Source organism: Dasypus novemcinctus, chromosome 20 (genome assembly GCF_030445035.2).
Source record: "Dasypus novemcinctus isolate mDasNov1 chromosome 20, mDasNov1.1.hap2, whole genome shotgun sequence".
Taxonomy (NCBI): Eukaryota; Metazoa; Chordata; class Mammalia; order Cingulata; family Dasypodidae; genus Dasypus; species Dasypus novemcinctus.
In genome coordinates this window covers 53262085-53288963 of record NC_080692.1, presented here as the reverse complement: position 1 = coordinate 53288963, position 26879 = coordinate 53262085, and the positions used below count along the sequence as shown (strand labels likewise).

The 26879-nt window shown below is 43.4% G+C and overlaps 1 protein-coding gene and 1 long non-coding RNA gene across 9 annotated transcripts in view; one reads left to right on the top strand and one right to left on the bottom strand.

Annotated features, from left to right (window-relative positions):
- The window catches only part of DNM1L (dynamin 1 like), a 49975-nt gene extending 47331 nt beyond the window's left edge, over positions 1–2644 (bottom strand). For 2 of the 8 annotated variants that reach the window (XM_058283036.2, XM_058283037.2), the window contains exon 1: positions 2258–2496. In XM_058283036.2, coding sequence (XP_058139019.1) covers positions 2258–2359 — 102 coding nt within the window. In that variant the 5' untranslated portion in view covers positions 2360–2496. Of the gene's footprint in view, positions 1–2257 lie in introns of all 8 variants that reach the window. The other 6 variants (XM_058283033.2, XM_058283035.1, XM_058283034.1 and 3 more) reach the window with 6 other exon arrangements.
- A 53-nt stretch (positions 2645–2697) lies between these two features.
- Positions 2698–25799, top strand: LOC131274826 (uncharacterized). The gene is made up of 3 exons (XR_009182139.2): positions 2698–2756; positions 6270–6426; positions 25338–25799. It is a non-coding gene; the product is annotated as an uncharacterized lncRNA (long non-coding RNA).
- The last annotated feature ends 1080 nt before the right edge of the window (positions 25800–26879 follow it).

Genomic DNA, 26879 nt, shown 5'->3' with positions numbered 1-26879 from the left:
CAATAAGATTTCTCATCAGAAACCATGAAGTCAAGACAGCAGTGGGATGGTATATTTAAAGTGCTGAAAGCAAAAAACTGCTAACCAAGAATTCTATATCTGGCAAACTGTCTTTCAAAAAGGAGGGAGAGATTAAGACATTCCCAGGAAAATAAAAGCTGAGGGAGTTCATCACCACTGGCCCTACAAGAGATGCTAAAGAGAGTTCTACAGGTAGAAAGGAAAGGACAATAGAAAACAGATGAAAGCCACAAAAAGAAACTTGGAATTCTGGTAAGGGGTAATGACATGGGTAAATAGAAATGTCAGTATTACTTTAATTTTGGTTTGTACCTCCAGTTTTTACTTCCTACAGTTTCTAAAAGGAAAATACATAAAATGTGATGATAAACTATGGCTTTTGGACTCAATGTATAGACATAATTTGTGACAAGAACCATATAAGGGAGGGAAGAAGAGTATAGGGATATAGTCTGCGTACACCATTGAAGGTAAGTTAAAGTTGTTATTATCTAACGTGCTATAGACTTAGGATACTAAATTTAAAATGCAATAGTAACTACAAAGAAAATATCAGAGAACAGGCAAGCATTAGACAGAAATTAGAGTACAGATTGCCAGGGGTGGAGGATGGTGGAATGGGAGTTATGCATAATGGGTAAAACTTTCTGGGAGATGGGAAAGTTTTAGTAATGACAGGTGGTGAGGGTACTATAACATTGTAAATAGGAGTAATCCCACTAAATGGTATGCTTGCCAGTGGTTGAGATGGGAAAGTTTATGTTGTATATATGGTCCCACAATTTAAAAAGAAGAGCAACTAAAGAGACAATAAAAATTAAATACAACACATGATTCCGGACAGGATCTATCATGGGAGAAGGCTCAAAAGGGACATAAGAAAAAACTGGAATATAGACTGTAAGCTATATTATATATATTTATACAAGTGAATAGCCTTGTTCTTAGGAAACAAACAGGGCAGTATTAAGTGTGTGAGCTGCAATCCACACTCAAGTGTTCAGAAAAATGGATTGAGAGACATAAATGGACAGACAGATGGACTGATAGATTGATGGACAGAATGATATGGCGAGATGGCACAATATTAAAATTGGTGAATCTCAGTATCTGGGGGAATAGCGGTATGTTTAGAGTTCTCTGTATGGGATTTGTATTATTTTTGTAACTGCCCTGTAAATTTCAAAATAAAAAGTTAAAAAAAAAAAAGGATGTCTGTGGTTCCCAAGATTTTCAGTGTTTGGATATACTCTCTACTACTTCAAACATTAAGTTCTCTCATAATATTTATGTTGTAAACTTTGATTTTGTAGCAAGATGTAGCAATGCACCTCATGGAAAATGATGGGGGAAACTGTCATCTCAGTAGAAAAGATACTATTAAAAAACGAAAGCACTTAAAATCTATATACGAAGTAATCTCTAAAATGCCTTTCCCTGAACTCTAATAAAAGTCTTACTATTACTCTTCAACCTAGAAAAGCAGCAGACAGAGAAAATGAAACATACCTCTCCCGGCACTCTAGAAATAACTTTTTTTCCCCCACACTTCTGCATACAAATAAAAAAGTAATGAGTATCTATAAAGGAACCCAAATTTGAAGAGACCAGAAACCCTTGATGCCCGATTTAGGGCACGATCACAAAACTGTGTAAGATAATAAAAACCCACAGCCTCCGAAGGAAATGGGATATTCCTTCCTATCACCCACAGAACTCCTGGTCCTCGTGTGTTGTTTTGTTTAACTGCTTCGGTTTTCCCGAAAAGCGAACGGGCTCTTCCCCAGGAAAACAGTGCACCGTGCGGCGGTCGCTTAGCTCCGGCCGCTCTTCCAAAACCGACTCCGCGGCCCCCGGGCGAGGCAAGGACGGCTGGAAAGAACCTCCCCGCGACGCGCAACCAGCCGGGCCGGGCCCCAAGCCCACCCGGCCCCGTGCGGCCTGGCTGCCGCGCGTCCCCCAGTGCCCTTGGACGGAGCCGCGCCCGGTGCCCGCGGGCTCCGTTCCGCCCGCCGGCGGCTTCCTCCCGCGTCCGCCCGCGCCCCGCCGCGCCAGCTCCGCCCCTCGCCTCCGCGCGGCCCCGCTTCCCCAGCCCGGGACGCGCGCGGCGGGCTGGCGGGCCCCGGGCCCCGGCGCCTCCCCTCACAGGCCGCCGAGCCGACCCCGGAGCAGGCACCGCCGAGCCCGCACAGGCCCGCGCCCCGGGTCCGGCCTCGGCCGCGCGCTCGCCCCTCACCTGCGTGCCCACCACGACGATCTGAGGCAGCTGGATGATGTCGGCGCCCACGGTGTTGAAGACGTCCTGCAGCTTGTTGATGACAGGAATCAGCGCCTCCATGACTCCGAGAACTCGGGATCCCCGCCCGCACGGCCGCCGCAATGAATGGGGCCCGGGCCTGGAGTGCGCCTCCTTCCTCCTCTCCTCCGCCTTCTCCTCGGGAGCCGGCACCCATTGGACCCCGCCCGCCCGCGGCTGCCCCCTCCCGGCAGGCCGTGCGCCTAGGGGGCGGTATCGGGAAGCGGAGGCTGCCGGGACGGGGAGTCCGGCCGCTCAGGGACACCGGCGCCTACGACTCCCAGAAGGCCGCGCGGGCGGGCGCCTACGGCTCCCAGAAAGCCGCGCAGGGCCGCCGGCGCCTACGCTCCCAGAAGGCCGCGCGGGCGGGCACCCACGGCTCCCGGCAGGCCGCGCGGGCCGGCGCCCAACCTGGAGGGTACCAGTGGCGTTGGATAAGGTGAAAATGTCGGAGAGCGGGAGGTTAGGCACGCATTTATGTCTGTCCCTGAGGCATAAACGGTATGGAAATACCGGATGTGAACTTGAGTGGAGTAGAACGGAGTCTCTTATTTATCGGAAATGTTCCATTAAGAGGGCGGTTCTTCCAGAAGAGCGAGTTGGAAAGGCCTGAAGAACGGCTCCTAACCCGCTATAAAGTGTGGCTGAGGGCAAAGCATGTCTGCGGGCCAGTACCAGGCATGGGTGCCCTTTGGCAAAAACACAAAACCAGCCCATGTTAGAACACGCAGGTTCTCCAGGCTTTTTGTAATAACTTGTGCAGGAAGGAGTTTAAAAGTGTCGGAGTTTTAGAGTGGTCCTTATTTCCCGTGTTCTGTATAAATCATTATTTGTTGTGGCCTGATTCCTGGCAAAGTGGACATCTGATAACTACCTTTCATCCCTTTTGCTGAGTGTGTTTTTGCTGAGTTCTAAGTGGTGGTTTGCTTTTTAAACGCTGCTTTACTACACACCTCGAAACTTTTCCCATCTCATTGAAAGTAAAATAGGGGCCATTGTTTTTGGTCTTTATTTTTTTAATGTTACATTTAAAAAAACAAGGCACCCTTATACCCTCTATCTCCCTCACTCAACTCCTCTGCCCATAACAACAACCTCCTCCATCATCATGAGACATTAATTCCATTTGGTGAATACATCTCTGAGCACCGCTGTACCTCATGGTCAGTGGTTCACACCATAACCCACACTCTCCCACAGACCGCCCAGTGGGCCATGGGAGGACATATAATGTCCAGTAACAGTCCCTGCAGCACCACCCAGGACAACTCAAAGTCCCGAAAACACCCCCACATCACATCTCTTCCTCCCACTCCCTACCCCCAGCAGCCACCATGGCCACTTTCTCCACACCACTGCCACATTTTCTTCGATTACTGATCACAATAGTTCAGGAGTAGAATATCAGTAAGTCCACTCTAATCCATACTCTATTCCTCCATCCTGTGGACCTTGGAGTGGTTGTGTCCACTCCACATCTATAGCAAGAGGGGGCTTAGATTCCACATGGATGCTGGATGCAATTCTCCTGCTTTCAGTTGTAGGCACTCTTGGCTCCCTGGTGTGGTGGTTGACCTTCTTCACCTTCATGTTAACTGAGTGGAGTAAGTCCAATAAACCAGAGTGTAGGAGCTGCAAGTCTGTTGAGGCCCTGGGCCTGGCTATCACATTTCAGTCTAGAGATTCACATCCCCTGGGTATACATTGAACCCTAGCACCAACTACAGTTCTGGTAAAAGTAACAGGAGAGGCTTGTGGACAGAGATCACATCTGAGTCCAGCTCCATCACACAGAAACACAAACTCCAAAGTAGGGCCAAATGACATGGCACTGAACTCCATCTGCCATGACCATAGAACCTGTGGGTCTCTGTAGCCCTCAGAAGAACCAATACCTGGGGCTGCATCTACTTTTATCTGTCTCTGGGACTCTGCTGAGGTATGCATAAGGGCAATCCCTCTGATAACCTCCCGGCTCTTTTTGGAGACGCACAGCCATATAAACTGATTTGTCCTTTCCATTTCCCCCTTTTATTCAGGTCAAAAAGCATTTTTAACTCCTGGTATTATATGTAGACTGAGATATTCTGCTGGTCTGAGTTGACCCTTTTATTCAAGCTCATTTTCTAGTTACATCATCAGCTGGTACTTGGTAGTAATCCCTTGGCGCCAGGGAGGCTCATCCCCGGGAGTCATGTCCCATGCTGGGGGCAAGGCAACACATTTACATGCTGAGTTTGGCTTCGAGACTGGCCACATTTGAGCAACATGGAGGCTCTCAGGGGGTAACTCTTAGGCACCCTGCAGCTCTAGGCCTTGTTCTTATTTCAGGTGCACAGGCTTACAAGCATAGTCATTAGTATCAAGGGCTCATTGTTGGACCTTCCTTCTTTTTTGGTCTTTGCCGTTGCACTTGGGGGATTGTTGCTGTTCCTTTAGGGAATAGGGGCCATTTTAACAGGTGAGGAGAGAACCCCATCCTTACATTTCTCCTTAGCACTTACTGCCTGACGCATTTAAGTTGTTTTTTAAACTCTTGAGGCAGGTTAGTATAGGGAAGAGGGAAAACTGGTCATTGCTGGGACCTGACAGAGAACATGGCTATGAAACCCCGCCTGGAAACCCCCTGGGGGAAACCTGCTACTAAGAGCAAAGCCGGAAGGTTTCCCCGTGGGACCAGGAGATTCCATTTGGAACTCTCTCCAGGGTCTGGTGCAAGCCCCAGGTAACTCCAAACAGGCATCCCCATTGGTTGCAGATAATTCCAGACAAAAGGCCTCATTGTTGGTGCCTTGAGAGCTAATAGGTGGGAATTATAAGACAACCAATCAGAACTGCAAACAGTAACTTTAGTAAAGGGGAGGAGAAAGTGTTCTCACCCTGTAGCAGGCCTACACCTGTTTCTGGGTTTGTGTACTTTTTTCTTTTTCCTCATTTCTTAAACTCTACTCCATTGCTTACTCTATGGCATGTCCTTAAATTCCTTTATGTGACGTAGCCAAGAACCTAGAAACCCAGAACCCAGAGCATTCCGCTAACACTCCCTCCCTAGAGCACCAACTCCTTGAGGTCAGGGGTATTTATCTAGCATACCTAGCCCCTTGAAAGTGACAAATAGGATATCCACAATCACAGTTTTCACTGAGTTTACAATCCAGAGGAGACAGATGATGACACCATTTAATTAAATGAGTAAAGGGCTATGACTGGGTATATTATGGTACTCTCAACAGTGAAAGAATGGAAGTCCAAGCAAGATTTCCTATAAGCATTCAGGCTCCACCTACAGCGTGGAAGTTGCTCACTACGCAACTCCAGTGGGTACTGTTCACTTCCTAGGGAGCATGCTTGATTTGTTGACATGTGTAAGTGCCCCATAAATATTTTGAGCAAAAAAATGAAATGTCATCTAAGCATCTTGCCAAGTTTAGGGAGCATCCTCTTCTCTTTGATTCCTTTTAAGAATAAGTCAAATATCTGAACTAGAGAGAAGACAAAGAGTATTATCAAGTCCCTTTATTTTCTACCAAAAATATGTAAAAATCAGTTATTACCAAATTTCCTTCTCAGACCTCTGCTGAAGCAGCTATTTTCATTTTCTCTGACCAGTCTGCTTCCAAAAAGGCAAGGCCAACAACAAAAAAAGAGGTCGACACATGGTACATCTCTATGGGAATGACCAGGTTACAGCTTCAAAGGGGTAACATGCATGAGGGCAAAAATTATGCAACTACATCCGCTTTATCCCTTGTTTGAGGCAGCAGTAGAGAGTTGTTTTTTTCCAATTTGCTAACGGCAAAATTAAAAGCAAGCATACATGTATTCCATGTATTTTGCAAGGCATTAAATATTTCCATTTAAAGTATAAATTATCTGCTGGAATGAAATAGCCAGTACCTTTTATGAACTTGCTTCAGGAACAGTAGTGACAGCTTTTTAATTCTATTTTTAGGTGATGGAAGAATGATCACATAGCCAGTGCTCAGAAGTTCCCGTCACCACCACTACCAGTCACACTTAAGCAGGATGGTCCGGTAGTTGTCCAGACCCTAGAGCATCAACTTAATCAGGCACAGAGAGACAGAAAAGTGTTTAAGAAAAAGGAAATGGTGAGTCCTTGAAAAAACAGGGTCTCTAATCTGATAACCTTTTTTTTTTTTTTTTTTTAAATTTAAGGCAGTATTACTGTACGTGCGTGCATTGTGTTTCACTGGAGGGAAACAAAGCAAACCAATATGTGTGTCTGCACTAAGTTCGGAAAACTCTTGCTTCTAGGCAAGCCATTTACCCATAAGAATTTCTGTATCTAATGGAGTATAATGTGTTCCCAAGTGGGTTGCTATGAAATCAAATTAAGCCATTATCAGATAGTGTCCCCAAAGGCTTTTTTTAAAAATCAGCAAGCTGCATGTCTTTGACCTTTCTTCTGTCATCACTGCTCTCTCTCAGCACAGCCAGGAGAGGTTCTCTGCATTTGAATGCCTCAGGATCAGATTGGGCTCATCTGTACAATGCAGGCTGGTTTCCCCATCTCCAGGGCCCTCTGCTGTCTTAGAGAATGAATTCACAGGCTCCAGGGATTAGCGCAAGGACATCTTTGGGGGCCACTGTTCCGGCTACCACACCTGGAAGGTGGTTGGTCTAGGGATAGACCTGACCCAAACAGGGCATTTAGAGACCTTCCCTGAGGATATTCCAAGTCTAGTTATGGAATTGCAAGGATGTGAGCTTCTGTCCCCAGAGATCACGTTTCCTACTACACGGAATAAACTGATTTGCGAGAGTAAAGTTGACTCCTTTATCACCTTTAAAAACTCCCCCAAATTCAATATTTGTCCCATATTTCTAAATCAACATTTGCAGCACATTATGTAGGAATTCTAATTCCCTTTGTTCATCACTCCCTTTTTTCTTTGTAGCTCTTTTCTCACTATGCTCTTAAACTATCATTTGTTGCTTGCTTAGTGCCTGTAAGGCACTGTGCAAACCATTTTCCAACAATCCTGTGGGATAGGTGTAGGTATAAGGTTTAGAAATTGAGACTCCAAGATATAGGTGGGTAAGTTTATATAACTAATACATGACAAAGCTGGGGTTAAAACAGGCTATTTGGCAAACTCTTAACCTCTACACATACCTCCTCATTTCTTTATTCATTCCCTCCTTTTTTTAAAAATTTCTCTCTCCCCCACCCCCCAGTTGTCGGTTCTCTATGTCTGTTTTGCTGCATGTTCTTCTTTGTCCGCTTCTGTTGTTGTCAGTGGCACCCGGAATCTGTGTTTCTTTTTGTTGTGTCATCTTGTTTTGTCAGCTCTCCGTGTGTGCGGCACCACTCCTGAGCAGGCTGCACTTTCTTTTGCACTGGGCAGCTCTCTTTACGGGGCACACTCCTTTCGCGTGAGGCTCCCTTACATGGCACGGCACTCCTTGTGCGCATCAGCACTGCGCGTGGGCCAGCTTCATACAGGTCAAGGAGGCCTGGGGTTTGAACCGCGGACCTCTCATGTGGTAGACGGACGCCCTAACCACTGGGCCAAGTCTGCTTCCCCATTCCCTCTTTCTTAAAACACATTTATTTAGCTCCAATCAGCCATATACATTTAGTCAAGCACTAGATTATGCAGGGAGGTCAGGGGAGAGCTGTGGACACGACAGCAACATGTCTGTCACTACTGGCTGACAGTGACCTCACTAAAGACAGAAGTGGTTCTTAGTCATTTCCAGCACTTTGTACATAGTACTAGTCTAGTGGACTTGGGGTTTCTTTTTTTTTTTTTTCACTTGGACAGTCTGGAATAACAGGGACTTAAGTGGCTCTGAGTTGGTAAAATTGTGAGTAGGATTTGCCATCAAACCAGCCAAAACACATGAAACTGGCTTGGCTTAGGATTCCTTATCAGAATAGCTGCCAAGTTATTTTGCTGTCTTTTGTTCTAACTTCAAATCCCCAGTGAGAGGAAGTTTATTTTAAAATAAGTTGATAACTGGAAACATTATAGTGCTTGTAAAACGTCACTCAGACCATTCTTTGAGAGCGTAAGTGTCCACTATCATTCTATGACTATGTCTTGATCAGTCACAACCAGGCTGCCATTATTTGTGCCTTCAAATCACAGAGGAGGGTTCAGATCTAATGTTAATTTTTTAAAGTATATAACTAATGGGGGAGCCTTTTTCTCATGTTTTGGAAACTGCCCAGATTTTAAAAAGGCAATAAAAAAACAACTTTAATTCATGTGCACTGCTCCTCAGGCCTACAGCATAGCGCACACTGTCAGCAAGTGAGAGAAATTGCCTGCAGGTGATAGAACCGGCTAGATGATTCTGAAGCCAGCAATTGAATCTTGCAGGAAACTGTCAGCCCATTAGAGGGCAGTGTGACAACACAAGTAAACACTACGGGGCCACGGTCATCTAGGAGCTGGAACCCAAAGAGGACAGTGTGGCAAGAGGTAAATGCAGCAGGGCCACAGTCGTCTAGGAGCTGGCACTCGTAGACGGCAGTGGCAATGGGTCAACACAGTCATCTAGGAGTTGGAGCCCAGTCTCGACTCATCTCCTTTGACTGTTTTCTTCCCTTTACTCAACACTCATACACCGATGGAACTTAGCCCTTTTTAAAAAATCCCTCCAACCCCCCAAATGCATTTGCGTGTGTGGCATGTTTTACTGTTTGAGACAATAGAGTGATTTTATTAACATGACAATTCCAACATCTGAAATTTCCATCTTAGACATACCTTGTCTCTGGGAATTCCTCTTTAGCCTCTTCTTTTTTTTTTTTTTTTTTAAGATTTATTTTTATTTATTTAATTCCCCTCCCCTCCCCCGGTTGTCTGTTTTCTGTGTCTTTTTGCTGCGTCTTGTTTCTTTGTCCGCTTCTGTTGTCGTCAGCGGCACGGGAAGTGTGGGCGGCGCCATTCTTCTGCAGGCTGCTCCCTCCTTCGAGCTGGGCGGCTCTCCCCTACGCGGGGACACCCCTGCATGGCAGGGCACTCCTTGCGCGCATCAGCACTGTGCATGGGCCAGCTCCACACGGGTCAAGGAGGCCTGGGGTTTGAACCGCGGACCTCCCATGTGGTAGACGGACGCCCTAACCACTGGGCCAAAACAGTCTCCAACATGCTGTTTGGCATTTCTGGAAATTCCTCTGATCTCCTTTCTCTTCTGTTCTTTGGGCTTCTTTTTTATCTTCCCTACACCAACACAGGTTCTTTTTTACAGTGGAGAGAATTTAGTTTTTTGTGATGATTAATTTTATGTATCAACCTGGCTAGGTTAAGGTCTCCAGTTTGGTAGTCACTGGCCTGCCTGTTACTGTGAGGGTTTTTGTAGCTGAGATTCATAATTAGTTTATTGCATCTACAATCAACAACAGCAGTGTGGGCAGCCTCCTCTTCTCAGTTGGAGGTCTTAAGAGCCAGAACTGGGAGTTTCAGAAGTCAGGAAGAAGAACTTGAGTGTCTGGGTCTTGCCAGGATTGCCAGCTAGCCAGCTCCCCCCGGGAACTCAAACTAAGGACGTCAACATCTCTTTCCTGGAGTCCAGCTTATGGCCTGCCCGTGTGTTGCTGCCAAGTTAGCCAGCCTTGTGGTCGTGAGTCAATTCTCTATAATAAATCTCTTACCATGTATATAGAGAAAGCAAGAGAGAGACAGATGTGTATGTGTGTGTATATATGTCCTGTTCATTCTTTTTCTCTTTAACCTTTTAGTTTCTACTATCATAGCCAAAGGCTTCCTAATACACTGTGATAAACAAAAAAGCCCTCTGCCCTGGATCATTTGCTTTAGCAGCCAGGAGGTTTGGTAAAGGCTTTGAACATCTTTCCTTCCTAATTCTCCAACTAGTTCATCTATAGTGGGTAGTTTCAGCCAATTTGAATTTTAAATACCAATTTTCCATATGGTTATGGTGGATGATGAGACTTATCTATCCATGACACAATTAGTAAATTAGTGGGAAAGGCAGTGTATCATAAAGTAGTATCATTAAATGAGTAGTATAAAATATGAAAGTCTCCTTACATCTTATTCTTTCAGAATCAGGGGAAAACAATGAGTAACAAAATATGAACAATAAGGATCTTAAAGTATTAGAGCCTAAAGAAACATTAGCAATTACTTTCATCATCTTAAACATTAGTCCAGGTTTAGTATTTTACCAATACAGAAACCAGGGCTCAGAGAGGTTAAATGATATGCCCAGGTTCACAGGGTCAGTTACTGGCAAAGAAAGGATTAAAACACAGTTTTCATGGAGTTGTCCTGGGTGGTGCTGCAGGGACAGGTACCAGACATTGTATGTCCTCCCATGGCCCACTGGGTGGACTGTGGGAGAGTGTGGGCTATGGTGTGGACCATTGACCATGAGGTGCAGCGGTGCTCAGAGATGTATTCACCAAATGCAATGAATGTCTCATGATGATGGAGGAGATTGTTGTTATGGGGGGAGGAGTAGGGTGAGGGGGGTGAGGGGTATATGGGGACCTCATTTTTTTAAATGTAATATTAAAAAAATAAATAAAGACAAAAAAAAAAACCAACACAGTTTTCATGACTCTCATTTTGACTAACCTCCTTGATTTAGGAAATCCCTAAATCTCAGATTAAAAAAACAAAGTCATGCATTTTTGAAATGTGACTTTAGGCATTTCTTAAAATCTGTTACATTACCCATCCAGCTTTTACAATTCTTTCATTCCCTACCCAAGTCTTAGCTGAGTCTTTGGTAGAAGGTGAACCAAGCACTTGGAGCTAAGAAGTAGCATTCTGAGTTTTTAAAAAAATATTTCTAATTTTTAAATTTTGTGTTTTTCCCACAGGCTGAATTTATTTATTTTTTTTTATTTTTAAGGGAATATTAAACATTATTTAATACTTCGTTTCATTACACATTTTGTTTTTGCTTTTGTTTTCCACTGTATTATCAGTTAGAAACTACATAGACAGAATAGCAATGTATTTCAAGTATGGAAACCACCTTCACTTCACTTAGCTGATCACTTGCATTACCTTGTCATCGTATCCCCTGAGGTATGGGAAATGTTACCCATCAAACTTTGACCTGAATAGAGAGCACCCAGATGGAATCGTCATCCTTGCAGGCTGACTTTATGAGCCTTCACTTCATCTAGGCAACAGCTCCCTGGATCAGCAACTCAGAGCTGCCCAGGCTTTGTCCTCTGACCTGCTTACCTAATCCACAGGTTCCCTAAAAATTACTTTCCTGCCCTCGCCCTCACCCACCTTGCCAACTTCAAGTGTGTGATGGAGTTCACATCTCACCCTTCAGGTCCCATTATAAAACATGAGAATGTTGACCACCCAATTACTTTTAGATTATCTTTAGGTCATACCCAAACTGGAGTATGTCCTCAAGCTTGCTGTTCCTCAGAAGGCTGTTTTTAGATTTTTTCACCTCCAAGGAAAGGTGGAAATAAAATAGTAATGACGGGAATAAAGAAGATAAAGATCACCTGAAATCTGTTGACACCACATAAAATTCCTTGCTCTAGAGCAGGGGTTCTTAACAAGGGTTCTGTGAGCTTAAATTGAAATTCAAAAAAACATTATTCTTGTGGGGACATGTTGGTGTGGGTGTGATATATTTATTAAATAATACACAGTATAAGGTGGACTTAGTAGGAGGTCCCTGGCAAAGGGGTCCATGGAACAAAAAAGGTTAAGAGCCCCTGCTCTAGAGGTGGCTACTATTGTGTTTCTTGAGTGTGCTCTCAGAAAATTTCTACACATAAACAAGTGGGAGTAGTAGTCTTGGTCCTACAACTTAAACATTTTTCACTTACTATGTTATAGTCATCTTTCCAAATCAATGAATATAGCTTCACCTCATTCTTTTTAACACCTATAAAGGATAGAACAGACTTTACGATATTGTTTGGCTTTTAAAACTGCATGGTGTCTTAGAAGTGTGTTCTTAATTTAAAACATGCACCCACACCAATAGAGCTTGAAAGATAACGTTGGAGGGAAGCGAATTTGGCTCAACTGGTAGAACATCTGCCTACCATATGGGAGGTCCAGCGTTCAAACCCAGGGTCCCCTGACCCATGTGGCGAGCTGGCCCACACACAAGTGCTGATGCATGCAAGGAGTGCCATGCCATGCGGGTAGGGGAGCCCCACGCACAAGGAATATGCCTCGTAAGGAGAGCCGCCCTGTGTGAAAAAAAAGCAGCCTGCCCAGGAGTGGCACCACACATGTGGAGAGTTGACGCAGCAAGATGATGCAACAAAAGGAGACACAGATTCCAGATGCCACTGAAAAGAATGCAAGCGAACACACAGTGAATAGACACAGAGAGCAGACAATGGCGAGGAGGGAAGGGGAGAGAAATAAATTCTAAAAATAAATCTTTAAAAATATATATATATAATGTTGGAGAGAGTGCAAATATGCTTCTTACCTGACATAACCATGTATGGTAGAAAGTGTGTGACTTTAGTTACCTACCTCTGTGATCTGAGCCTCAGTTTCTTCACCTGCAAAGAGGGACCAGCGTTATTTGTCTGCGAGGGTGGTGGTCGTATATGAGGAGATAATGCATGTAGGTCAAACTGGGGCAGTGGAGATGGTGCCCAGGAGGCAGTGTAGTCTGTTCTCTAGGCATGCATTTCATTGGCAGACAGAGCTGTGCCTGAATTCAGTGCTGCCATTTTTTACTTCTAACCTGGAATGATAATTTAGGCTCTCTGAGCTTTAGTTTCTTCATCTATAAAATGAGAGTCCTAAAACTTACCTGAAAATGAGAAAGGGTCTGTTTCATAAATATGCTCAATAATAGTAGCTATTTCTGTCATGTGGGCCATGGTGTTGGATAAATCTCAGTTTAAAATCTGCCTTTGGGGAAGTGAATGTAGCTCAAGTGATAGAGCGTCCACCTACCATGTGGGAGGACCTGGGTTTGATCCTGGGGGTCTCCTGGTGAAAAAGAAGAGAAAGCCTGCCCACATGGTGAGCCAGTGCCTGCAAGTGCCCGCGTGGTGAGCCAGTGCCTGCGCAAGTGAGTCATGCAGCAAGATGATGACACATCAAAAGAGAGACAAGGGGAGAGTCAACGTGAAACGCAGCAGAGACCAGGAACTGAGGTGGCTCAACTGACAGGAACCTCTCTCCACATCAGGGATCTCTCGGATTGAATCCTGGTGAAACCTAGAGGAGAGAAAATGAGAAGACAACACAGACAGCAAAAACAGCAGGGTAGGAGGAGGGGAAGGGGGGAAAAATAAATAAATATGTATTTTTAAAAATCTTCCTCTGCTACTCCTTAGTTACATGTCCCCGAGTAGTTCACTGAAATTTTCTGAACCTTAATTTCTTTATCCGACCTCACTGGATTGTGAGGATGAAATATACAGTCAGCTTAGTCCCCAAAACATGATGGATGCTTGCCAATTAGTAGTCATTTTTATCATCTGAAAGTGCTTGTCATTGAATAGGAGCACAGATCAGCTTCCCAGCTCTTCACTGCACAGAGGAGGTGTTTTCAAACTCTAGTACAGTCATATTGAAGGTAGGTTTTAAAGTCAAAAGCCTGTGCCCTTTTGTTACATCTTTTTAAGTCCTCTCTGGGGGCTCACTCTTATCTTACAGCTCCCAAGGAATGTGATGAGATGTAATGAATAGTGAGAAAACACATTTTAATTATTTAATCATTTACACAAACAAAAAACCCCACAGAGGACTGTTGTTCAAGGTAGTTGTCTTGGCAAATTAATTTCTGAAATTATGAGGTGACAATTCACACCATTTTCCCTGCTTCAGTGGGAGCATTAATCCTAATGACATGTTAGGCATGGGGAGTGGTTATTGGAGATGGAATCAAAGCCTAAAGGAATTGCAAAGCTCAGAAAATATCCTAAAAAGATGTGAAGACAGAAATAGGACTGACTCTTGGAGAAGTTTGGCAGTCTTGGTTGAAGGCCATTTAAGAGTGATTCTGAAGCTCTGTGGGTCACAGATCATGTTTCTAGCCTGGTATTCAGGCTATTCATGTTTCTCCATGTGTTCCCAGATGTCATAGAAGAGATAAGGAGTCACTCTGCTTGAGGAACCTAACTGCTGAAGATTCCTCAACCATAGGCCAAGAATCTAAGGAATTACTTTATGTCCATAAAGAACGTTTCCTGGTTAGCTACCAGCATCTTTCCCATTGGGTCCAAGGAGAGGAGAGCAGTAGACAGGGTACAGAAGGAAGGAGGGCAGGGTGGTATGAAAACCACAGCTGCCAGTCTTGGCTCTGCTTCATTCACAGCGGGGGAGAGGATAGCCAGAGAAGTGGAAGTATTGACATTGTGGGGCGTAACTCTTCGGGGAGGGGGTTTTCTGTCCAGTGCACTACAGGAAGTTTAGCACGTCCCCAGCCTCTGTGCACTAGATGCCAGCAGTAATCTCATTTCTCCCAGCTGTGGAAGCAAAAGCCTCCCCAGACACTGTCAGATGTCCCCAGAGGGGGAAGGTAGAGGAGAGAACCACGGCTGTGGGGGGTGAGGAGGGAGAGAAGAGACATGAACTTGCCTTTTTCCGTTATAAATGTTTTGTGGTCTTAGAAAGCGTTCTCAATGGACCCCTAACTCTTTGCTTCTTTCCAGCCACATAGCTCTCCTGTTTTCATACTCATGAGCCCACAGCAAGCTGAGACTTATCGGAGAGCTCCTCTCCAGGCAGCCGGGTGGACAGCAGGAGTGCTCAAGGTCACAGACACTGGGGGAAATACACACCTGTCTACCTGCAGCAGGTAGCCCTCGGCACACCAGAACCACAGCAAGGCGTGGGGCAGTATGTGTGTTTTCAAAACACTTCAGGTAGGGTTTCAGGTGCTGCTCCTCCCAGGTGACCTAAAGGATTTTCTGTGACAGCTATGCTCAGCCATAGGTGGGATGCTTGAGAACAAGCTGAAGCTGTTCTGTGACGCATTACAATAGTGAAAAATGGGAAATAAGGAGATTGTTAAATTGTGGACTGTAAATTAAATAATTTATATGCAGTTTCTAAAATGGTGTCTGGCACATAGTAAGCCCTCAAGCTATTACTATGAAAAACTGTTTTTGAAGATGGGAAGGTGCTTATGGCGTGATATTAAATGAAACCAAGCGGATCCCAGACTGCAAACAGTGGGTCCCTCTTATACGGGGATGCCTACATTTTGGAGATCCTGGCTCAAGATTAAGCTGTGACAATCTGCCCCTTGGATTCAGTAAAGACTGGATATGTTTGGAGAAAGCTACTGTGGTGTTTTTAAGGGAAGGAAAATAAGGGAGTACAGCTGAGGAGGCTAACACCACTAGCAGAACTGTAGGGTATGAGCACTCGTCATTGTGGAAAACATGGGGATACTGAGGAAACTGTTGAACACAGCTCCTCTCAGGTGGAGTACAGAACGAACTGCCAGAGACGAGACCCCTACGGATGCTCATGAGCAGCAGTGAATTGTCCCTTGTAGTGAAACTGAGTCCAGCTGATTTACAGAGCGCACGTGTGTATCGTAAATACAATCAACCATCTCTCTAAAATCCAAGAGCCTGGAATTCAATGGGAGAGATTGCCAGTTGCTCCCAGAAGTCTTATTTATTTGTCCTTTCTTCTGTCCTCTAAATAAATACAAGTATTTATATAGCATAAATTTTTGAGGGCACCCAACTATTACTTTGCTTGCAGCCTGTATGCTCTATCCAGCCATCATCCAGGCTAACCCCACAGCCACATTAGACCCTCATACAGAGCAGGACTGTTGGCAAAATCAGGGAGTTTTTATTTGTAGCATTTTATCTGTTATTTTGGCCAAGGGATCTGTTGAATACCAAGTCTATGGTTTTGCCACCACTATTGGCAGGTGGAGGCTTGCTGCTACTAGTAGGCTGGCTGGCATCTTTTTCTTAGGTGGGTATCAGCATTTCCTTAATGATGTATATCATCTTAAAGTCTAAATATAATTTTTGGGATTCAGTTAAAAGAAAATTCAAGAAAAATTAAGAGAAAATCACCCAGGATCCTACCATTTTATTTTTAAAACTTACGGGCTTTGATCTTTACTTCGGCTGCTTAAAGCTGAGTCAGAAGCTGCTCTTACCTGGGTGTTTTGCTCTTAATTTCACACTGAATCCTGAAATGCATACCTTAACTTGTCCTGTTGCACTTCCATTATTGTTGGAAAAAACAAAGACTGAGATACTCTGTGGAATCTGTTTGTTTTTATAATATTAAACAATTCAAACTTAATGGAAAGTTTCAAAAATAATGCAAACACAACAGAGAACTCCAATATGCTCCCCAACCAGACACCCAGATTTACCAACTTTAAACTTTTTGCCACGTGTGTTATATCATTCTATTCTTTGAAACATTTGAGAGTAGATTGCACATATCAAGCCCCTTTCCCACTCAAAACTTCCACATATATTTACTAAGAATGAGGGCATTCACTTTTTTTTTTAAAGATTTATTTTATTTATTTATTTCTCTCCCCTTCCCCCCGCACCCCGATTGTCTGTTCTCTGTGTCTATTTGCTGCGTCTTCTTTGTCCGCTTCTGTTGTTGTCAGTGGCACAGGAATCTGTGTCTCTTTTTGTGTCATCTTGCTGCATCAGCTCTCCTTGTGTGCGATGCCTCTCCTGGGCAGGCTGCACTTTCTTTCATGCTGGGCAGCTCTCCTTACGGGGTGCACTCCTTGCGCGTGGGGCTCCCCTACACAGGGGACACCCCTATAGGGGACACCCCAGTGTGGCACGGCACTCCTTGCGCGCATCAGCACTGCACATGGGCCAGCTCCACACGGGTCAAGGAGGCCCGGGGTTTGAACCGCAGACCTCCCATGTGGTAGACGGACGCCCTAACACTGGGCCAAGTCCGCCGCCTCGGCATTCACTTTTATAACCACAGTAAGTACAATTATAAAGCTCAAGAAGTTTATGAATATATGATATAAAGGTTACAGTCTATATTCCAGTTTTTTCACGTGTCCCAATAATGCCCCTTTGAGCCTTTTCTCCTCCCTTGTTAGATTCAATCCTGGATCCTGTATTGCAATTCATTGTCTGTCTCTTTAGCCTCCTATTTTTAAATTGTGTAACAGATGATGTCGAAGAGGCCCTGGGAGGTCTTGGAGAAAGACCTCATCCCAGGGTAGGAGGGTTCTTGGCCCAGTCATGAGAACGAATTCAAGGACTAGTCATAGTAGCAGGAGAATTCAATGTACAGTCAAAATACACACTCAAGATGGGAGTGCAGGCAGGTTGTACAAATTGCAGGAGTCGCGCCTGCTGGGGCTGGGGTACTGTTTTATTAAGGCTGGGCTCCCCCTTTCCTCCCTCTCCATGTAAATTAGGACTTGTAAGTCCCAGCATTCTCATTGGTCTGCTTTAGGCAAAAGAGGGATTGAAAACTACAACTTTTTACTGGTTCCTTATCCTCTGAGTGGGAACGGCCCAAGGAAGGGGTTGGTGAAGCATGCAGTGGCGGGTTGGTGGGCCTTTTGTCTTCTGGTGTCTTCTGGCTCTAGCCTTGGGCTCTAAGCCTGGACCAGTGATTCTCCACTGCAGTTAGGTGTTATCTGATGGTGATTATCCTTGGTCCTTGTATTAGTCAGGGTTCTCTAGGGAAACAAAATCAATAAGAGATACCTGTCAATAGTATGTGATTCTATAAAAGTCTCTCACTTAGCCATGGGGATGCACAAGTCCAGGTTCTGCAGGGAGGCTGCAACCAGGGGCTCCAATGAAAGCATAGTGAAGGTTCTTGACGAGTTCTGGGAGATGTTGGCTGTCCAGAGACAAGTTGGGAAATTCTCTCTCAATGCTGGAATCACTTTCCCTTTTAAGGCATTCATCACTCACTGCTGATGGCAATTTCCCTGATTGATGTAATTGTAATCAGCTATCTATGATTAACCACTGCAATAAAATCAATGGTGACTAAAGTCCATAAATGCGCTTGTATTACAGTTAGCCCAGTGCTTGCTTGACCAAACAACTGGGCACCGTTACCTGGCCGAGTTGACACAATAGCCCAACCATCACAGTCCTCCTCCTTTGCCGAGTTACCTCCCTACTCCTACCTTTCCCTACCTCATATATACACTCCAAAATTTCCCATTTTCACTCCATTCCAGCATACAATTCAGTGGCATTAGTTACATTCACAAAGTTGTGCTACCATTACCACCATCCATTACCAAAACTATTCCATCACCCCAGACCAAAGCACTCCATCAATTAAATACTAACTACCAATGTTCCCTCATCTCATTCCCTGGTAACCTATATTCTAGATTCTGACACCATGAGTTTGCTTATTCTAATTATTTCATACCAGTGGGATCATACAATATTTGTCCTTTTGTATATGGTTTATGTCATTCAACATGACACCATCAAGTTTCATCCACATTGTCACATATATCAACTGCATTCCTTTTTATAGCTGAATAATATTCCATTGTGTGTGTATACCTCATTTTATTTACCAATTCATCGATCAGTGGGCACTTGGGTTGATTCCATGTTTTGTCTGTTGTGAATATTGTTGTAAAATATGTTTCAATTCCTGCTTTTAGTTCTTTTTGCTATATACTTAGGAGTGTGATTGCTGGGTTATATGGTAGTTCTAGGTTTAATTTTTTGAGGAACCAAAACTATGTTCCACCAAACTATGTTCCACAGGGGCTATACCATTTTATAGTCCCACCAACAAAATTTCGGAGTTCTTATTTTTCCACATCCTCACCAGTATTTATTTTCCATTTATAAAATAATAGTCATTCCAGTAGGTTTGAAGTGGGATCTCATCGTGGGTTTGATTTACATATCCTTAATGGCTAATGAAGTTGAACACCTTTGTGCGCTTATTGGACATTTGCATATCTTCTTTGGAAAAATGTCTATTAAAATCCTTGGCCCATTTTTTCTCACTGGTTGTCTTTTAGTGTTGAGTTGAACTTCTTTATATATTCTGGATATTAGACCCTTATCAGATATATGTTTCCAAATATATTCTCCTATTTTGTAGGTTTTCTTTTCACTTTCTTGATAATATCCTTTGCACAAATTTCTAATTTTAATGAATTTATTTTGTTGATCATGCTCTTGGTATAAATTCTAAGAATGCCTTTATTCAGGGAAACAGATTTGGCCCAGTGGTTAGGGCATCCGTCTACCACATGGGAGGTCTGCGATTCAAACCCTGGGCCTCCTTGACCCGTGTGGAGCTGGCCCATGCGCAGTGCTGATGCCCGCAAGGAGTGCCCTGCCACGCAGGGGTGTCCCCCGCGTAGGGGAGCCCCACGCGCAAGGAGTTCACCCTTAAGGAGAGCCGCCCAGCGCGAAAGAAAGTGCAGCCTGCCCAGGAATGGCGCCGCCCACACTTCCTGTGCCGCTGACGACAACAGAAGCGGGCAAAGAAACAAGACGCAGCAAATAGACACAGAGAACAGACAACCGGGGGAGGGGGGGGGCAATTAAAATAAATAAATAAATCTTTTTTTTTAAAAAAAAAAAAGAATGCCTTATTCAAAGTCCTGAATATATTTTACTATGTTTCTTCTAAGAGTTTTATAGTTTTAGATCTTATATTTAAGTCACTGATCCATTTTAAATTAATTTTTGCATGTTATGTGAGGTAGGTATTTGCTTGCATTCTTGTGCATGTGGATATCCAGTTTCCCCAGCACCAAATGTTGAAGCATCTCTTCATTCCCCATTGAGTGGACCAGGCAACCCTGTGCTCTTATCACAAATCAATTGGCCATAAATGTGTGGATTTACCTTTGGATTCTTGGTTCTATTCCATTAGTCTATATAGGATTATATCATCTGCAAATTGGGGTAGTTTTACTTCCTTTCCAATTTGGATGCATTTTATTTCTTTTTCTACCTGTACTAGCACTTCCAGTACAATGTTGAATAGCAATGGTGAAAGCAAACATCATGTCTTGTTTCAGAACTCAGGGCGAAAGCTTTCAGTCTTTCACTGACTATGATGTTATTTTCATATATGCCCTTGATCATGCTGAGGAAGTTCCCTTCTATTCCTAGTTTTCTGAAAGTTTTTATCAAGAAAGTGTACTGGGTTTCTTTTCAAGTGCCTTTTCTGCATTGCGATGATCATGTGTTGTTGTTTCCCCCTTTGTTTTGTTAATGTGGTGTATTACATTGATTTTTCTTACCGTTGAACCACCATTGCATTCCTGAGATAAACCCCACCTGGTCATGATGTATAATCCTTTTAATGCGCTGCTAGATTCACTTTGTTAGTATTTTGTTAGGAAATTTTACATCTATATTCATAAGGATTATTGGTCTGTAATTTTCTTTTCTGGTGATACCTTTATTTGGCTTTGGGATTTAAGTGATGCTGGCCTCATAGACTGAGTTAGGAAGTGTTCCCTCTTCAGTATTCTGGGGATGTTTTAGTAGAATTGGTATTCATTCCTCTTTGATACTTGGTAAAATTCACCAGCAAAGCCATTTGGTCCTAGACTTCTCTTTGTTGAGAGATTTTTTTAATACAAGTTCAGTTTCTTTATTTGTTACTGGTCGGCTGAGATCTTCTATTTCTTCCTGCATCCGTTTAGATAATCTGTTTCTAGGAATTGGTCCATTTCATCTAGGCTGATTTGTTGGTGTACAATTGTTCATATTATCCTTTTTGTGGTGGACTGAATTACGTACCCCAAAAGACACGTTCTTCACCTCCATCCCTGCTCCTGTGGGTGTGAACTCTGCTGTAAATAGCAGCTATTGAAGATGTATTATCAGCTAAAGTTTGGACCCATTTGTAAATAGGATGTTCTAAGATCCTGTTTTAAGTGTGGCTAAACTGAATGAGGGCACACATTAATCCTTATTTCTGGAGGCCTTATTAAGAAATGAAATGCAGATGCAGTCAGAGGATACAAAAGTCAAAAGAAACCAAAAGAGCAGACACACAAGGAGTGAGAAATTGTCATGTGAAGGAAGGTAGAAATGAAAGCCAAAGAACCCTAAGGAGCACAGCAAGTCAGCACCAGAGCATTACAGACTTAGGGAAGAAAGCACGGCCTTGCCTTGATTTTGGACTTCTGGTCTCTGAAATTGTGAGACAATAATCTGCTGTTAAGCCAACAATGTGTGGTTTTCATTATAGCAGCCTTGGCAAGCTCACACTGTAATCAGCCATTTCTTCAATAAGCATTGGTTCTGTTTACTGGAAAAAAGGTATTTAGAAACCAAAACATTGGTGCTAGGTGTGGTCATTATTACTGGGGTGTCGTTGCTTCTAGACACAGCAGACAGAGCTAGAGAAAGTATATAAATGTATACATACATATACACACATACGTATGCCCCCACTTGACTATATATCTATATCTATAGATCTAGGTAGCTAGCTAACTTTATAAAACTGTGATTTCATACTGATACCTGTAATTCCATTTCAGCAACACAGGATTTATTCTAGTCTTCTTCCTTTCCATATTTGTAACTGCCTTCTCTGACAGTAAGAAACTTGGTTCTTGTTTTCTCTCAACACATTGTTCACTTCTAGAACTCAGCAAAAGTAATTTTAGAAATGCTAAGCCAATGCCACTGTTTATAATTTGTTTATAATTCTATTTGTCTTTAGTCTGAGGATAGTCAACATACTGCATTATAAAGTTTGTTAGGTCTTTTTTTTCCTCAGTGTTGTTATTCTTCTACTCATTTGGTATCATTTGATATAGAGGTAGGTTCATTTGTGCGTATATTCTATTTTTTTCACCATCTTTATTGGCTTTATTGTGTTTGTATATGTAAATACTAACATGTTCAAAAGTCAAAATTCTACAAAAAAAGCTACACTCAAAAAAACTTCAGGACTTTCTAAGCAAATTATTTCTGTATAGTCTGCCTCCTCCTATATACAGTTGTGATCCTGGATCCTTGAGTTCAGTCTCCCTATTGTTTTTCAGTTGCACAGGTACACAGGTACACGTGGAGCAGATATTGAAAAACTGAGGTTTTAGGCTGCAATATGTTTCTTCCATCTTTAAACAGAGTATGATTCTATATGAAAGCAATACTAATTTTTTACAATGTATTATCTTCACTCAGTATATCAAATATATTTAAGTGATGATCTAAACTTTCTCTTATGAAAATAATATAATGGACTATGAGATATAATCTTATTTATAAAAATAGAGAGTTTCCTTTCCTGACACAGAGCTTGTTTTGTTTTAATTAAATGCAGGATCAAAACAACTCATGAAGCACTTCCTCTAGAAGAGATTGACTAGGTGCTCATTCTCCAAGCCCTGGGCAGGTCACAGTCTGGCAGCCCATGTCCTCAGGACGTGTGTCTTTCAGAGGCTCTGGCTCCTTCTGGAACACAGCAACCAGCAGTCCCTAATTTCCTCACGGTCCAGGTGTTATGGTGATGGTGGTTGAGAATTTTTTTTTAAAGCAAAAATCCACTGTTCAGAGGTTGACTGGTATTTTCACTACTGTATTTTTGAAGTTCTTGACGTATTTTAAACATTTAATCAGAAATCTGGCTTTTTTATGAACAAATTTAGTTTTATAAAAAGTTGAAGATTTCTCCTTAGCCTCTATTCCACAAATCTGAAGTCATAACAATCTGAACAATGGTTATATTCATTTTTTTCTTTTATAAAACCTAACTTTCGTATTGAGTATTTGATACCTCCAATGTTCCAGGAACTGTACCAGTAATTTGGGACATCAGTGATCAAAACAGATTTAAAAAAGAAACTCTTGCCCTTGTGATGTTTATGTGCCAGTAGGGATAGACAAACAACCAAAAAATAAGTTTATTTTAGTATGTTATACATTGTGAAGTGCTATGGAGAAAAATCAGATGAAGGGGAAGTGTGAGTGCCAGGACGGTAGTGGAGACAGTTGCAAGTTTAAATATCATGGTCAAGTGAAGCGTCATTGATAAGATGAGATTTGAGCAAAGACTTTAAATTGGTCAAAGTGCTAATCGTGCAGGTATCAGGAAACCAGCATTGCAGGAAGAGGGGACAGCTAGTGTGTGTGTTACGAGGATGGTGTGATCCTAGCTTGTTTAAGGAAAAACAAGAGGGCCTTTGGTACCAGGTTGGTGGGGAGATCACATAGAGCCTTGGAAGGCTACTGTAAGAACTTTGACTTTTGAGTGGAAGGAGGCGGCACTGGAGGGATTGGGGTAGAAAAGTGACATGATCTGACATGCTTTAAACAATCTCCTTTGGCTGTTTATTTGAGAATGGGGAGGAGAGAAGGGAGGAGTGGGTTTGGCAGACGTGGAAGCAGTGAGATCGATTAAGAAACTATTGCAATAACGCAGCCAGAAGATGATGGCATTTCAGACCAAAACAGTAACAGTGGCATTGGTGAAGAAATCTATGAATATATTTTGAAAGTAGAGCAGATAGAATTTCCTGATGGACTTGGATGTAGAGTGTGAGAGAGGAACCAAAGATAAAGGATTGGGGTGCAGATATAGCTCAAGGGTTGAGTGCCTGTTTCTCATGTAGGAGAGGTCCTGGGTTCAATCCCCAGTACCTCCTAAAAACAAACAAGCAAACATACAAAAAGATGAAGGATTTTGGCCTTCAGCTGAGGTGGGAAAGATTATGAGTGGAGTAGGTTTTATGGGGAAAGATAACACATTCAGTTTTGGATATGTCAAATTCAAAATGGTTATTAGACCCTCAAGTGGAGATTACAATTAGGTAGTTATATAAACTAGTCTGGAAACAGAGGAATGAGATGTAAATTGGAGAGTTGACGGCATGAGACTCTGCGTGATCAAAAATGGAATGAGCAGATACAGAAGAGATCCAAGTATGTATTTAGCCGTGGGATGCCCCTAAGTGAAGAGGCTGGGAAGAAGTACACAAAACAGCAAAGGAGTCCAAGAGAGCATGTCCAAAGGAATAGGAAGGAAATTAAAAGTTGGGAGCCTTACAAGCCAAGTGAAGAAATTAAGGAGCAAGCCATGACCAAGTATGTTAAATGCCACTAACAGGCCCAGTCAGACAAGAAGGGCTGAGAGTTTACCCCTGAATTTAGCAACATGAACATCATTGTAACCTTGATAGGAGCAGTTTCATTGAAATGATGGTGGCAAAATTCAGGAAGTAATGGGAAGATGGGAGGTGTAGAAAACTCGAGTAGTGCCATGAAGAGGGTAAGGGAGTGATAGCAGTAGGGGAAGTGAAACAGAGGTTTAAAGTGGGAAAATCATAGCAGGTGTGCTTGCTGATAGATACGTTCCAATAAAGAGGGGAAGCAAATACTGTGTGAGAGAAGGAGAGAATAGCTGGAGCAATGTGCCTGCGATGGTGAAAGGGGACGGAGATGCTGCACGAGTGGAGGATTTTATATTGCAGGAAGTGGATATGGCTCAACTGACAGAGTGTCCATCTACCATGTGGAGGGCCCAGGGTTCGATCCCCAGGGCCTCCTGACCCGTGTGGTGAGCTGGCCCATGCACAGTGCTGCGGTGCACAAGGAGTGCCCTGCCACACTGGAGCGTCCCACATAGGGGAGCCCCACACACAAGGAGTGCTCCCTGCAAGGAAAGCAGCCCCATGTGAAAAAAGTGCAGCCCACCCAGGAGTGGCACTGCACACAAAGAGCTGACACAGCAAGATGACGCAACACAAAAAGACGCAGTTTCCCAGTGCCGCCGGATAATGCAAGCGGACGCAGAAGAACACACAGTGAATAGACAAAGAGGGCAGATAATGGGGAGAAGGGGAGAGAAATAGAAAATAAATCTTTCAAAAACATTTTACATTGTAACATGAATAGGCAAGAAGATACGACTGTATGGACTCAAGGGCTGGTTTGTAAGTCAGATTTGTAAGTCCCTGCCCCGTGCTCTAATTTTCTCAGTAATGTAGGAAACAAGGTCATCAATTGGGACAGAGGATCTAGAAGGAGGTGTTGAAGGTTTGAGGAGAAAAGAGGTGTAAAGTAGTGTTTGACTAATAAACTGAAAGTGAGACTAACCAGCACCCACGTTCATTTTGCCAGCTACACGGATGCGGTCGTGAAGACCAAGCTGAATAAACCAGGGTTTTGGCTTTGCCAACCAAATCCAACACCGCCGGGGACGAGCGAGGGGACTGCGAGTGACTGCAAGGTCTGAGCCAGTGACTGAACACAGCGTCTCACCTGGGTATGGGGGAAGACAACATGCAGCACTTGAGAACAAATAACGTAACCTCTCGAAACCTGTTACCTTACCTGAACATCTCAGAGTGTGGTTGTGAGCCTTATGTGATCATGCATGCACAGAACTACTTAGCACAGGGAGAGCAACGACTAAACATGAAATCCATGTTCTTCAAATGAGGTTTGAAACTGCTAATGTCAAGAGTCCAACCAGACAAAAAGCTGAGAGTGGGGCCAGGGCATCACTTTGTTTAATAACTCTATGTGATTCTAATGTGCATTTAGGGACGCAAACCTTTACATCAAATAAATGACCTTTATCAACATTTATGTGCTGAATGCTTCGTTATGTGCCGACCAGGCACTGTACTATAATAGTGTCTCATTGAAGTCCCACAGGTTTTCAAGGAAGAGTGTGTGCCTAGGTCACAAACAGTAAGTGGTGGAGCCAGGACTCTCTAGCCGGGTGTCTTAAGACTTAAAGTCCTTCCCACCATAGCAGCATCACCTGGGGCCTTGTTGAAACTGCATCACCACAAACCTGCTAGTTCAGAACCTGCTGTATAGCAGGATCTCCAGGTGAGTCACATGCACACTGGTTTGCCACACCGGCATGCTCCACCACATCTCCACTTTGGCATAAGGTGAACCCAGACATGTCATGATGATGATCTAAGAGCAACCTTCACTTTAAAGAACTGTTCAGATGATGCCAACCCTTCAGAAATTGCTTGATTTTAAAGGCCTGAAAAAAAAACTAACTCCTGAAAAGGATTATCTCTGGAAATGCTTAACCTATGAAATCCTACTGTAAGTGACTTAGGGTTTCTTTGGGGGAAATATTTTGTCATTTTTTTATAATCGATAGCCGATAAAGCATCTCTATGAAACCAAGAAAGCCCCATGAGCCATTCCCTTAATACACTTTGTGTCATGATTCACAGTCGAAGTGAGTGAACATGGGCGCTTGAGATTCCAGCAAACTCTCCAAGGCCACATAATTGGTACCAGCAGGGCTAAGACTCAAACCCAGTTCCTTGACTTCTATTTCCATGTTTGTTTTACTATTTAAGACTTGAGAATGTTGACAAATACCATAAGCAACGAAGTAAAACAACCGTTTCACAGAACACCAAGCAGCACGTTTTGTTGGTTCATGAAGATCTGGTCCTAAAGCTATCACAGGCGAAAGCCACCATCTGCACACTCGGCTTCTTCCACAAGCCGCCTTCTTTTTTTATTTTTTAAAATATATTTTTCATCTATCCTCAAAAGATACACAGACTACACAAAATGTTACATAAAAAATTACAGGCGATTCCCACATGCCCCACTCCCCACACCAACAACCTCCCTCATCAGAGCGGCACACTCACCTCAACCGACACACATTCTGGAGCA